At 39.4% G+C, this 12,525-nt stretch overlaps 1 protein-coding gene across 1 annotated transcript; it reads left to right on the forward strand.

Moving 5' to 3' along the window:
* Window positions 1-784: 784 nt before the first annotated feature.
* Window positions 785-9,981, forward strand: clmnb (calmin b). Its single transcript, XM_038308576.1, has 10 exons — window positions 785-1,040; window positions 1,236-1,297; window positions 1,379-1,474; window positions 2,717-2,800; window positions 2,876-2,968; window positions 3,275-3,501; window positions 3,602-3,795; window positions 3,878-3,969; window positions 7,205-8,580; window positions 9,510-9,981. Exons 1-10 carry the CDS (start codon window positions 971-973, stop codon window positions 9,646-9,648), a joined length of 2,433 nt encoding a protein of 810 aa, XP_038164504.1. The 5' UTR covers window positions 785-970; the 3' UTR covers window positions 9,649-9,981.
* Window positions 9,982-12,525: the final 2,544 nt, after the last annotated feature.

Here is a 12,525-nt window from a genome sequence, read left to right on the forward strand (position 1 = left end):
ATCTTTTTAGGAATGGAGTATTTACCCCTAGCTTTATGTTTGGATGTACATGTTAAAATAACTAATTAGTTGCAGCATCACAAATGGCAGCCCTAAACATTGAATTTCAGTCTTTCCAAATAATCAGACTTGGATTTAGGTCTGGACTTTGAATAGGCCGTTCTAACAGCACTGTATGCTTTGAGCTAAACTGTTCCTCTGCAGCACTGGGTGGATTATTTATGTTTTAATTAAAGGTGATAATTGATGTTTTTAACATGTTTTTGCAGTTCTGTATTTAATATTTAGGTCCATTTATCTTGTTATGAACTCTGACCAACTTTCATGTCCCTGTGTAAAAAAAGCATTACCTCACCATCATGTTTAACAGCTTCACAGGCATCTTGATTCTCTCTAGCTCTTTTCTAGCCTGTATTTTCAGCTGCAAAAGAGATTCTATTGTGAAAAACCAACAATTTAGGCCTTTTGAACTTGAAGCACAAACAAATGCAGATGAAATTACTAGTTCTTATTCTTAAAACAACAGCACTGGTCTGTCTCTGCTAATTCTTTATATCTGTTTATAACATGCCCAGACAAAATGTGTTAATTTCAGGTAATAAATCCTGGCTGAAATTGTTGTGTAACTTCCTTCTGCTATGCAGCTCCCAGTCTGTGATGAAATACGGTAAAACCAATGATTCTTTTATCACAGCATGGAAAGGTCCAGGCACATCAGGAAAATACCTCTACAGATATGACTTTATGGACTGCTGCCTACCAATAGGGGGGAGATTGTTCTCCCAGGGGGAGTTTTGCTCTGACTCTGAGGGGAGGTTTCAGCATGCTGAGGCAAGCTTTACTGTCTCACTTTGCCTCACCTCAATCCTTCTTTTTGTGAGGAAATCTCACAGCAGTTCTGATTGCTGCTGTTTTCGGCTTTTAGCAACTTTTTCAACCCCGAAATGGATTCTGAGCAGATTGACTGAGAATGCAGGATTTAGTGGATTCTCATTCTACAACAACAAAGGTGGTTAATGGTCACAATGGATATCCTCAAGGTAGGGTGACAAGCTGATGTGTTTTAGTGATCTAGATTAGTGGACTACCTCACCTTTGGTCTAAGAACTTCCTATTCTTCAGCCAACTCAGGCTTTGTTTTTTGCTCCCAACATGTTGTCATCTATTGTAAATTTTTTTCTCAAAAAGGTGTTTTGACAACAAGATTACCTTACATCCCACTTCCTCTTTCCCAGGTATGAGGAAAGAAATGCAGAAGAGAGTCTTTACCAGATGGATGAATGTGTTCCTGCAGAGAGTAAGGGCGTGGACCATTACATTTTCACTTCACTTGGTTCCATTTCTCACAAGAATACTTAATGTTTCTGTTTCTTCCTAGCGCGATCCTCCGCTTAAAGTGTGCGACCTGTTTACTGACATTCAGGATGGCAGAATGCTGATGGCCCTGCTGGAGGAGCTGTCTGGCTGCAAGCTAGTAAGAACTCCCCTCATATGGGGAAGCTATTTTGTTTTATGCCCAGAGTATGCCCTGGGTTGCAAAGTTATTTACAAACTTTTGAATTAATTTTTTGCCACCTAAAATTGTACACATTTTTGCATTTTATTGGAATTTTATGTGAAAGACCAACATAAAGTGGTGCATAATTCTGCAGAAAATGGAACAAGATGGGCTTTTGAAAAACAGAGTCAGTTTATGTTAAAGCAGGTATTTGCAGCAAGTACAAGCAGAAATTATTTGGAGTATGTCTGTGCTAGCTTTGCATGTTTGAAGGTTTACGTCTTTGGCCTCTTCTCAAAATAGTTCAAGCTCAGTCAGGTTCTTGCCACAGATTGAGGTTTTGATTGTGACTGGGCCATCCTAACACATGGCTATGCTTCAATCGATACCACTCCAGATTAGCTGCATGTTTTGGATATTCCCTCTGACGCTGTCTCAGGCTTGTCATGGTCTCACCCCCTTTTTTATCATTATAACTCTACCCAGCATCACTGTCCCATGCTATGATGCTTCCTCCTCCGTGCTTAATGTTTGAGATACAGATTTAAACTCTAACTCAACTAAACAGAACCTATTCTGCCCCATGTTCACTGTGTCCCGCAGCTTACCTTCTTCCCTCTATTCCATAGTTTTTATGGTATGATTATATTTCCCTGTAGCTCATCCACAACTACCATAGACCTCTTGTCTGCTTCTCTGATTAATGCTCTCCTAACTTCTTCTGTCAGTTCAGTTGGGAAGCCGTGTCTTTCTATTGATTTAAAAGTTGTGTCACACTGTTTCTGTTAAAGGATAACGATTAAACAATACTCTGGTGAAATTTTCAGGGTGTGGGGTATTGTTTTATTTGAACCTAATCCTGCTTAAGACCTCTCTTAAGCTTGCTCTCTGATATGTCTGCTGTTCTCATTGTTCTTCATAAGACTGTTTGTTCAAACCTCTGAGGCCTTTACAGAACAGTTGCAGACTCTACCTCCTAAAGAGTTGTACTGGATTTTAATCAGGGACATTAGAGTTAAGAGGAGTTGTATTTTATTGTGAAATCCCAATAAAATACAAGTTTATTGTCATAAGACAAATTGTGCAAACGTTCTGGAGATTTGCTCAACTTTTGCAGAGCCCAGTATTTGTCACTTGTGATACAATATTGCCAACCCTTGCTTCTAATGATAGGAAACCCCTCATGAACTTCTACCGTTCTCCCCACTGTGATGTTAGCTTTACAGGTTTAGATCTTCATCCCATCGCATTTTCAGACTGAACAACATTTCCAAGGCTTTGGCCTTCCTGGATGACAGACATGTGAGTGTTAGCTCATCAGTTCAATGCAACTGAGTCTGTTGAAACCTATTTATTTACAACAATGCTGTCTACCAGGTGAGGCTCCTTGATATTGATGCCTCCGGTATTGCTGACGGCATCCCTTCTGTTGTTCTCAACCTCATCTGGAACATTATCCTGCACTTCCAGGTAGGCAAATAGGTTCCATCTACACCAGGAGTGTCAAACTGGTTCCAGAAAGGGCCGTGTGGCTGCGGGTTTTCTTTCCAACCAAGCAGTAGCACACCAGACTCCAGTCATCTCATCAAGTCATCATGTTCAGATTGGACTAACTTGATGAGATGACTGGAGTCTGTTGTGCTACTGCTTGGTTGGAAAGAAAACCTGCAGCCACACGGCCCTTTCTGGAACCAGTGTGACACTCCTGATCTACTTTTATTTGCACCATATTTCTCCAAATGTTTTACTCCTGTCCCTATTATTGAAAACAAACAGGTAAAGGAGGCGACAGGAGGCCTGCAGAGACGTCTGTCCTCTAGCCTGTCCTCTTTATCACTGAGCACTTACCCCTCCACTAGTGACCTCTCACCACAGACAGCCGACACTGACAGCTACTCCTGCAACACCCTGCCAAGGAAAGGTAAAAAGACTGCAAGGGAGCCAAAGTACCACAGCAAAGCCATTAAGACTCTCCTGCACTGGGTCCAAAGATGCACATCAAAGTGAGTCTGAATGCAAATTCAATAAGTGAAAGAAAATGTTATTTTGCCAAGCAGAAGTTACCAGATACACGAATGGTGAAAGTTAGTCATGAATTTGCAGGTATGGTGTAATCGTGGATGACTTTGGGGCGAGCTGGAGGAGCGGACTGGCCTTCCTCGCTTTGATTAAGTCAATGAACCCAGACCTGATTGACCTAAGGGAGAGCTTGTCCAAAGAGCGAAAGGAAAACATCCAGCAGGCTTTCATGGTGGCTCATCAGTGTTTGGATGTACCCCTTCTACTTGAGCCTGAAGGTAAATCCAGAATACAGACTTTAAATTAAGTCATGCAGTTACCATGGTTACATAAAAGAAATGTTTATCTTCCCCATTCTAGACGTGATGTGCTCCAAACCCGATGAGCAGTCCATCATAACGTATGTGTCGATGTTCCTGGGGCGTTTTTCAGTTATAGATGAGGTCAGTGCAGTTTGACACTTGAAGAAATATGCTTGATTTTAACTTCTGGGCAAATTCATGAGAAAACTGATGAATTCATGGTTATACTGGAGCAACCCAGTATAACAGTAAACTAAACAGGAAAGCTAACTTTACTTAACGCATTTAATCCAGATTAGTAGAAAAAGTAAGCAGAAGGTAATTTTTGGATCACACACATGCATATCTCCGGTTTTGTTCATCTTGTTTTTAAAAGAACCACCTAACATAATTACATAATTTGGAATTATGCATGAAGATATTATTAAAAACAAAGAAATTACCCCAAAATAAAGTATTACTTTGTCAAGGAAATTTGTCATAATTGAAATAATTGTACTGGCAGCTACACGATTTATTAGACTTGGACCACTTTATCAATCCAACGAGGGGCAATTTTTTCTAAACAGCACAAAAGACAGACTCATAAAAAAACAATACAATGTAATATTAAAATACAATGAGAAAAAAAAAGAAGAAAAGTATACAACAGATAAAAGCACAGCACAGTTTAAAAACAGCTCCACTATATAGAGCTTAAAAGTTGAATGCCTATTGGATTCAAGAATTTTGCATTTTCTGGTTTGCTTTACGGAGTGAGATGACAAGGCGACATCCTGAAGACAACAAAGAGAATTCATTTTTAAGAACAGGTACAGAGAAAGAAAGGAACATGTTAGACTTTTTGCAATTTGTGCATTAAATTAAAAAGACAGTCAAGTCTCTCTGGTGTTCTCCTATGATTTTAGAATAGCTTTTAACACCACGATTCAGACTGTTCTCGTCTTTCCATGTAGTTTTGGATGGTTCATAGATTTTCATACTGTGTATCACAATGGTTATGGTTTTGGTTTTGAATTAAAACCTAGCATGAAAGAGACTTACGCAAGTATTTACAGCCCTTAATATTTCATTATTTGTTAGCAAACAAAACAACATGGTTTATCTGGCTTTTAATAATGAATAATAACAATAATAATTGAACTTTATTAATCTCACATTTGAGAAATTTTCCTCTGCATTTAACCCATACCCTTGGGGAGCAGTGGGCTGCCATTGTGTGGCACCCAGGGAGCAGTGTGTCACATAGTGAAAAATACATAGAAGAAAAAGTGATCCATAGTGATATACACTTCTCTAATTGTATATGGCACAAACACAGTGAGGCAGGTCAGGGAGAAAGCTGGGTTATGTTTTAAGGTGATATCCCGGCATCTGACCATCTCCCTGAGCTCTGGACCTCACCTACAGATGTATGCATGGGGCATCTACAAAATTTCTACGGTAGAGCTGCAGAATATCAACTTTTCCATGTATAAAGATGTATTTCTCCAGGGAGGCTTCTCTTTTTTGATATTTGCAAGAAAATATTACCTTGTATCATTTTTCCTTCCCCTTAGTATTTGTATGACTTTATTTGGATCTATTACACAAAATCCAATTAAAATGCCCTGTTTGCACTTTATGGAGGTATTATACTTAATTGCCGCAAAGTCCAATAAGTAATGAATGTTACATGACACTGTATTTGCTAGCTTTGCACTAGTTAGCCTCATGCTAACAATAATAAAAACCTCAAGCTGGCTGATATTATTTCTATGGATTATAAGCATATAAATATCATATGTGTGCAAACAATTCAATTAGACCAATATTAAAATAGCAGCTTAGAAATTGGTGTAAATTGCCGCTATTTTCATTGTTTAGCTCACAGGCAGCCATATTGGTTTTTCCAACCAGGGATAACTGTGGCTGGCCTTACAGCCTGTCCCTTAAATAAAGGGACTGTCACATATAAAGAAACAGAATTAGGTGCCTAATTTAATTTAGGTTTGATTTAATTTTTTACAAAATCAATCCGCACACTAAAAGAAAAGGTAAAAATAAATTCACAATGTCGTTAGAGGGGAAAACAGAGCATGGCCAACTGGCGACCCTATGTGTGGCAATCAGGCGAATGCTGCAGCCTGTATAAAGTGTAATAACAGAGAAATTTGGATTCATGACGACTTGAAGCATCAGTTGGAGACGTTATAGTTTGCAGCTATGAATAGACTTAGACTTAGACTTAGACTTAGACTTCTTTATTTGTCATTTTGTATGCACAGGGTGCATACAGAACGAAATTGCGTTACATACAGCTTATGAACGTTGCATTGATATTTCAAATGGCACGAGTTATAGAAAAATACAAAAAGTGCAGCAGTGGTCAAAGTGTGAACAGTGCAGAGGATAAGAGACAGTGTGCAAGTTGCAGTGGTTCAGTGCAAAATGGCATTTGAATAAATGTCCCTTTAGCATTGAAAACACATTAAAAGCAAAGATATACATTTTTATCTACTTCTATTGCTAACAGGGATTATTGTAAGGTAAATCGGACACAACAATGAGCAAATAGTCCAGGTGTTGAAAGTTAATTTATTCCAGCAATAAGGTGCTGGTGGATCACTGTGAAGGAGTTAAGTTAAACCAAACTTTGTTTCTAAGCCAAACAGAGTCATTTAGTTCAGGGTTCTTCAACGTTTTCCAGGCCAAGGACCCCCAAACTGATGGCGAGATGGAGCAGGGACCCCCTCATTTTATATATAGTATGAAATAGTATTATATCAAACTGGTCATATAGTCACTCTATTACAGATGATGTAATGTAACAAAGGTAATTTCTCCCTGGGATTATTAAAGTATTTCTGATTCTGATTCCTGGTTGATGGGACAGGTGTTGAGAATGAAATGGTGCCCAGCTTGAAAGAGCTCCTGTGTGTCGCTGAATGTGTTTCTATTGATGACTGAAAGACATCTTCTGCCTCCATTTATCTGTTTACTACAGTGTGTTGAATTTGTGTCAATGTGTATTTAACCAAATTTCAATTAGTGGAATTGCAGGGGGAAATATAGAAAAAAAAAGTCTAATAAACCATATCTTTAGCGACCCCCATGCAGTACCTCCGTAGACCCCCTAGGGGTTACAGACCCCCTGTTGAAGACCTCCAATCTAGAGTCATCTCTGTAAGATGGTTTTATGAGTTAAAACAGTTCACAACGAGATGCCTAAATTTAGAGAAAGCTTGTGCTAGAGCAAATTTAACTTACTCAAACCCCTATCCAATCCACCATTACCTTCATCACATGACAAAACATTTCTTTTAACCTTGCAAAATCAAAAGTGCTTCCAAGCATGTAAATGAAAGAAATCCTTCCTTATGCTAATCTGTGATGGTGGTTTCTATTACAGGATCACATGGTGCACTGTGATTTCCCTGAGATTCCCAGCTATGGATCTATAGAACCAGTCGGCTTTGGAGGAACCCTTGCTGATGACCCAGAGGCCCTTGCTCTACTCAGAACCTTTGAGAAGAGCAGTGAGCAGCAGCTGTGGAAACAATGGTCCAAAGCCATCCCCTGTAGCTCCAACAAGAGTGAAATCTCCTTTTCCTCTAACCAAAGGGTGTTAGAGCCGCCCAGTCCATTGGAAGCAGGTGTAGCTAACCAAGAGATCCGATCCTGGATGGATAAGGGTTTGGATCGAGGCCATGATAGGAGAAGAGTTCACCGGAGTCTTGTTTCCCAGAGCTCTGAGGAAGGAATCTACACCTTATCAGCTCTGGATTCAGATGAGGAGGAGGCATACAGCTACATTCTGGATCTAAATAGAGATGTCTTCCAACCAAATAATCCATCAAAACGGCAAGTACCAAAAGTAGAGGAGGAAACAGCTGAGGAGATGGAGGAAGAGTCAAAACATCTGGAGGGACTCGGGATGTTTAATGGAGGCAGATATAAACAGCGGGAAGAACATCTCTGTGAGGACACAGATTTTAATCCAGAATCAGCAGAAAGAGCTCAGTCAGTGGCTCACAGGAAGTTTGATTTGGACAAGAGCAGAAACAGCCTCAGAGAGAAAACAAACAATGGAGCTGTGCTTGACTTGGAGCCAGAGGCTGAGACAGGAAGCAGAAAAGAGCCAAAGTTCAGGAGAGGAACAAACAGTGATGCATCTACTGAAGAGGAGAGCAATGAAAAGACAGAGGGTGATAGAAAAAACAGGGACGGGTTTGACAAAACACAAGATGGTGGAGTGAAGGCAAGGGTTTTTGAAGCGGTTAATGGGAAATATGCTGACGAAGAGGGAGCGGAGCTCTCTGAAAAACTGGGACATATGACTGAGAGAACAGCGGGGCGAGATTTGGGAAGATTAAAGGAAGGACGGGATCTAAAGGAGCAGAGCGAAATGGAGGAAGCATGTGTTGAGGACAGTGAGACAAGCATCGAGGAATGTGTAAAATCAGAAAATTACAAGGATAAAACAGAGGGGAAAACACTTACAGGTGATGCTGGGTTTAAAAGCAGGAATAGAAACATAACTACAGTAAACAGCACAGGCTGTAAAGCTGCAGTGAAAATGGAGGAAGCTCTTCATCTGATTCAATCATCTGATTTCGGGCCTGTTCAAACTGAAGATGCAAAAAAACGCAAACCTATGATCAGGAGACATGAGGATCTGATAGCAGATGACAAAACTTCCCCCAAAAGGTCCCATGATAACATCCATGAAGGAGATAACGGTTGGACTGCGGCCTGCAGGGCATCTTCTCGGTCATTCAGGTACTGATTCATCATTTCACACACCCTTCACTTCCTGTTATATAATGTTCCACAGCTGACAGTCCATGTCAGAGCGCAAACACCAACCATGAAGTTGAAGGAATTGTTTGCAGACTTTATGACAAGATTGCCATATGACACAGATCTTTGGAGAATGCAAAATTTTTTTGCAGCTTTGTAGGTTTATTAAGCAGAGAAGCCTCCTTAATACATACAAGGATACATTCCAAGAAGTTTGGAACTGCCGGCCTCTTCCTAGAGCTGGCAGACTGTCCAAACTGAGTGATTCTCTTAGGGGAGAAGGGCATTAGCCAGGAAGATGACCAGAATAGCTCCTTATAGCCTCTCAGACAAAAAACATTATCTGGTGTGATGAGGCAAAGCCTGAACTCTTTCATATCACATTACGATGAAACCAGGTACCACTCATTACTAGGCCAACACCATCCCTGCAGTGGAGCATGGTGGTGGCAGCCTCAGGCTCTGGGGAGGTTTTTCAGCAGCAGAAACTGGCAGGCTAGTCATGATAGAGGGAAAGATGAATGCAGAAATATACAGAGACTTCCTGGATGGAAACCCGATCCAGATTTGCAGAAGATGCAACCAGGTGGACCTTGAGAAGTAATGCAAAGAAGAATGGTTGAAACTGCCTAGAGATAGACCTGCTAAGCTCATGGCATCAAGACATGAGGCTGTAACTGCTGCCTAAGGTGGATCAACAAAATATCAAGCAAAGGCAGTTAAGAGAACATTTTCAACAATCTAAATGCACTGGCTAAATATGTGGATATAAAACTGAAAAAAGTGGAAGGTGTTATCTAGGTTACTTTATCTATAATAAAATAAGTCGTCCAATTGGGTTTCAGGTTTTTTCTTTGCTTCACAACTTGGATGTAATAATTAAACTCCTTTGTTTATTTCTATTCCAGGAACGATAGAGGATTGAGTCTCCGATCTATAGCAGCCAGCTGTAACATAAAGCAATTGGAGCTGGAAATACTGCTGCTCCTGTGGATCCTGCTCTACTGCTACCTCATCCTGCCCCAGATGTACAACCAGCCTGCATGACTCCACATCCTCACATCAAAACAGGGATAATTACAGCAGTCACAACAGACATCAATAAGACTGGTCTGCTTTCCTTCAGGCCCACTAGGTTCATTCATTCATGAGAACAACTAAGGATTAAATATTCAGTTTCCTGTCGGCTAATTTCACATGGTCTTAACTCTGGCAACCATGTCAAATAATCTCCTTTTTAATAATCTGCTTACCTAGCTTTGTTTTAAGAGGTTTTAAGCCGATTACTGCGGCTAAAATATCCAAACTCCTGTTTATGTGAGATTTTCCTAAAATAATTGGTTATTTCAGTTGTTGTTGCCTCAATCCACCACAAGGTGGCAGGGCAGCACTACATTAGCAGCACCTGAAAACAACAGATCTATTGCACACCTTTTGATTTCTTGCTGAGCATCAGACAGACCTGCTGTTTAGTCATCATTGGGAAGCTAAAGTATGCAGTTAATCTCAGATTCAATGTGATAATTAAAGTTTTTTTTAAAGTATTTTAGGTATCTCTGTCACAGGGATTTAAATCTTAAACATACCAAGTTACCTGCTCATAAAGGCTCTGATTTACCGTTTAATAGATGCAATGGTACATGGCGTAAAGATCTGTTCATCTTTTATTATTTGTATAATTCAACATTTATACCATAGAGAAAAATATAGAAGGAAACTGTTATCAACAAAATCACTGGATGGTGCCTCTACCAACAAAATTTATATAGATTATTTTTTAGGGTTTAAAAAAACATTTTACAGGCGGGCAAGAGTCCTTTTGTTTTTATGATGGTTTTAGTTTGATACGTGCGTTCAAAGTTTACTTAAGGAATAATATCTAAATGGTTTATTTAGGCATCAAGGCTGAAACTGGAATATATATATATATATATATATACAGGTGCTGGTCATAAAATTAGAATATCATGAAAAAGTAGATTGATTTCAGTAATTCCATTTAAAAAGTGAAACTTGTATATTATATTCATACATTACATACAAACTCATATATTTCAGATGTTTATTTTGTTTAATTTTGATGATTACAAATGACAACAAATGAAAATCTCAAATTCATCATATCAGAAAATTAGAATATTACTGAAGACCAATAAAAACAAAGGATTTATAGAAATGTTGGCCAACTGAAAAGTATGAACATGAAAAGTATGAGCATGTACAGCACTCAGTATTTAGTTGGGCCTCCTTTGGCCTGTATTACTGCAGCAATGCGGCGTGGCATGGAGTCGATCAGTCTGTGGCACTGCTCAGGTGTTATGATAGCCCAGGTTGCTCTAATAGTGGCTTTTAGCTCTTCTGAATTGTTGGGTCTGGTGTATTGCATCTTCTTCTTCACAATACCCCATAGATTTTCTATGGGGTTAAGGTCAGGAGAGTTTGCTGGCCAATTAAGAACAGGGATACCATGGTCCTTCAACCAGGTACTGGTAGCTTTGGCACTGTGTGCAGGTGCCAAGTCCTGTTGGAAAATGAAATCTGCATCTCCAAAAAGTTGGTCAGCTGCAGGAAGCATGAAGTGCTCTAAAACTTCCTGGTATGTGGCTGCGTTGACCCTGGACCTCAGAAAACACAATGGACCAACACCAGCAGATGACATGGCACCCCAAACCATCACTGACTGTGGAAACTTTACACTGGACTTCAAGCAAAGTGGATGAAGTGCCTCTCTTCTTTTCCTCCAGACTCTGGGACCTTGATTTCCAAAGGAAATGCAAAATTTACTTTCATCAGAGAACATGACTTTGGACCACTCACCAGCAGTCCAGTCCTGTTTCTCTTTAGCCCAGGCAAGACGCTTCTGACGCTGTCTGTGGTTCAAGAGTGGCTTGACACAAGGAATGCGACAGCAGAAACCCATGTCTTTCATACGTCTGTGTGTGGTGGTTCTTGAAGCACTCACTCCAGCTGCAGTCCACTCTTTGTGAATCTCCCCCACATTTTTGAATGGGTTTTGTTTCACAATCCTCTCCAGGGTGCGGTTATCTCTCTTGCTTGTACACTTTTTTCGACCACATCTTTTCCTTCCCTTCGCCTCTCTATTAATGTGCTTGGACACTGAGCTCTGTGAACAGCCAGCCTCTTTAGCGATGACCTTTTGTGTCTTGCCCTCCTTGTGCAAGGTGTCGATGGTCGTCTTTTGGACAACTGTCAAGTCAGCAGTCTTCCCCATGATTGTGTAGCCTATAGAACTAGACTGAAAGACCATTTAAAGGCTTTTGCAGGTGGTTTGAGTTAATTAGCTGATTAGAGTGTGGCACCAGGGGCCATCAATTTTGAACCTTTTCACAATATTCTAATTTTCTGATATGATGAATTTCAGATTTTCATTTGTTGTCATTTGTAATCATCAAAATTAAACAAAATAAACATCTGAAATATATGAGTTTGTATGTAATGTATGAATATAATATACAAGTTTCACTTTTTAAATGGAATTACTGAAATCAATCTACTTTTTCATGATATTCTAATTTTATGACCAGCACCTGTATATATATATATATATATATATATATATATATATATATATATATATGTATATATTATATTATATTATATTATATTATATTATATTATATTATATTGGGATGAGTTTTGTAGTCAGATATTTATAAGGAACATGAAATAAACCTGTTTTAGTTGAATGACTAACTTGAAAAAAGAAGCAATATGAATCCACTGGGGTCCAACTCTGAACCTCTTCGTTACTCAGGCAGCATCTTTACTTGATGAGCTACTCTCATTTGTCACCATGTGGAAACAATATAATAAATCCAGAACTGTTCAGGTGGACCATCCATTATTGTAGTTGCTGCTGAGTTAATGACTTTTTAAAACAATGCAATTTAAACAGTTTTTCCT

The sequence above is a fragment of the Cyprinodon tularosa genome, unplaced genomic scaffold, assembly GCF_016077235.1.
Source record: "Cyprinodon tularosa strain WSP-4 unplaced genomic scaffold, ASM1607723v1 ctg64, whole genome shotgun sequence".
Taxonomy (NCBI): Eukaryota; Metazoa; Chordata; class Actinopteri; order Cyprinodontiformes; family Cyprinodontidae; genus Cyprinodon; species Cyprinodon tularosa.

Coding starts and splice junctions, on each gene's coding strand:
- clmnb (XM_038308576.1), top strand. CDS start 971: ATGCAGGATTTAGTGGATTCTCATTCTACAACAACAAAGGTGGTTAAT. Junction 3,502..3,601: donor GTCCAAAGATGCACATCAAA/GTGAGTCTGAAT, acceptor ATGAATTTGCAG/GTATGGTGTAATCGTGGATG. Junction 8,581..9,509: donor GCATCTTCTCGGTCATTCAG/GTACTGATTCAT, acceptor TTTCTATTCCAG/GAACGATAGAGGATTGAGTC.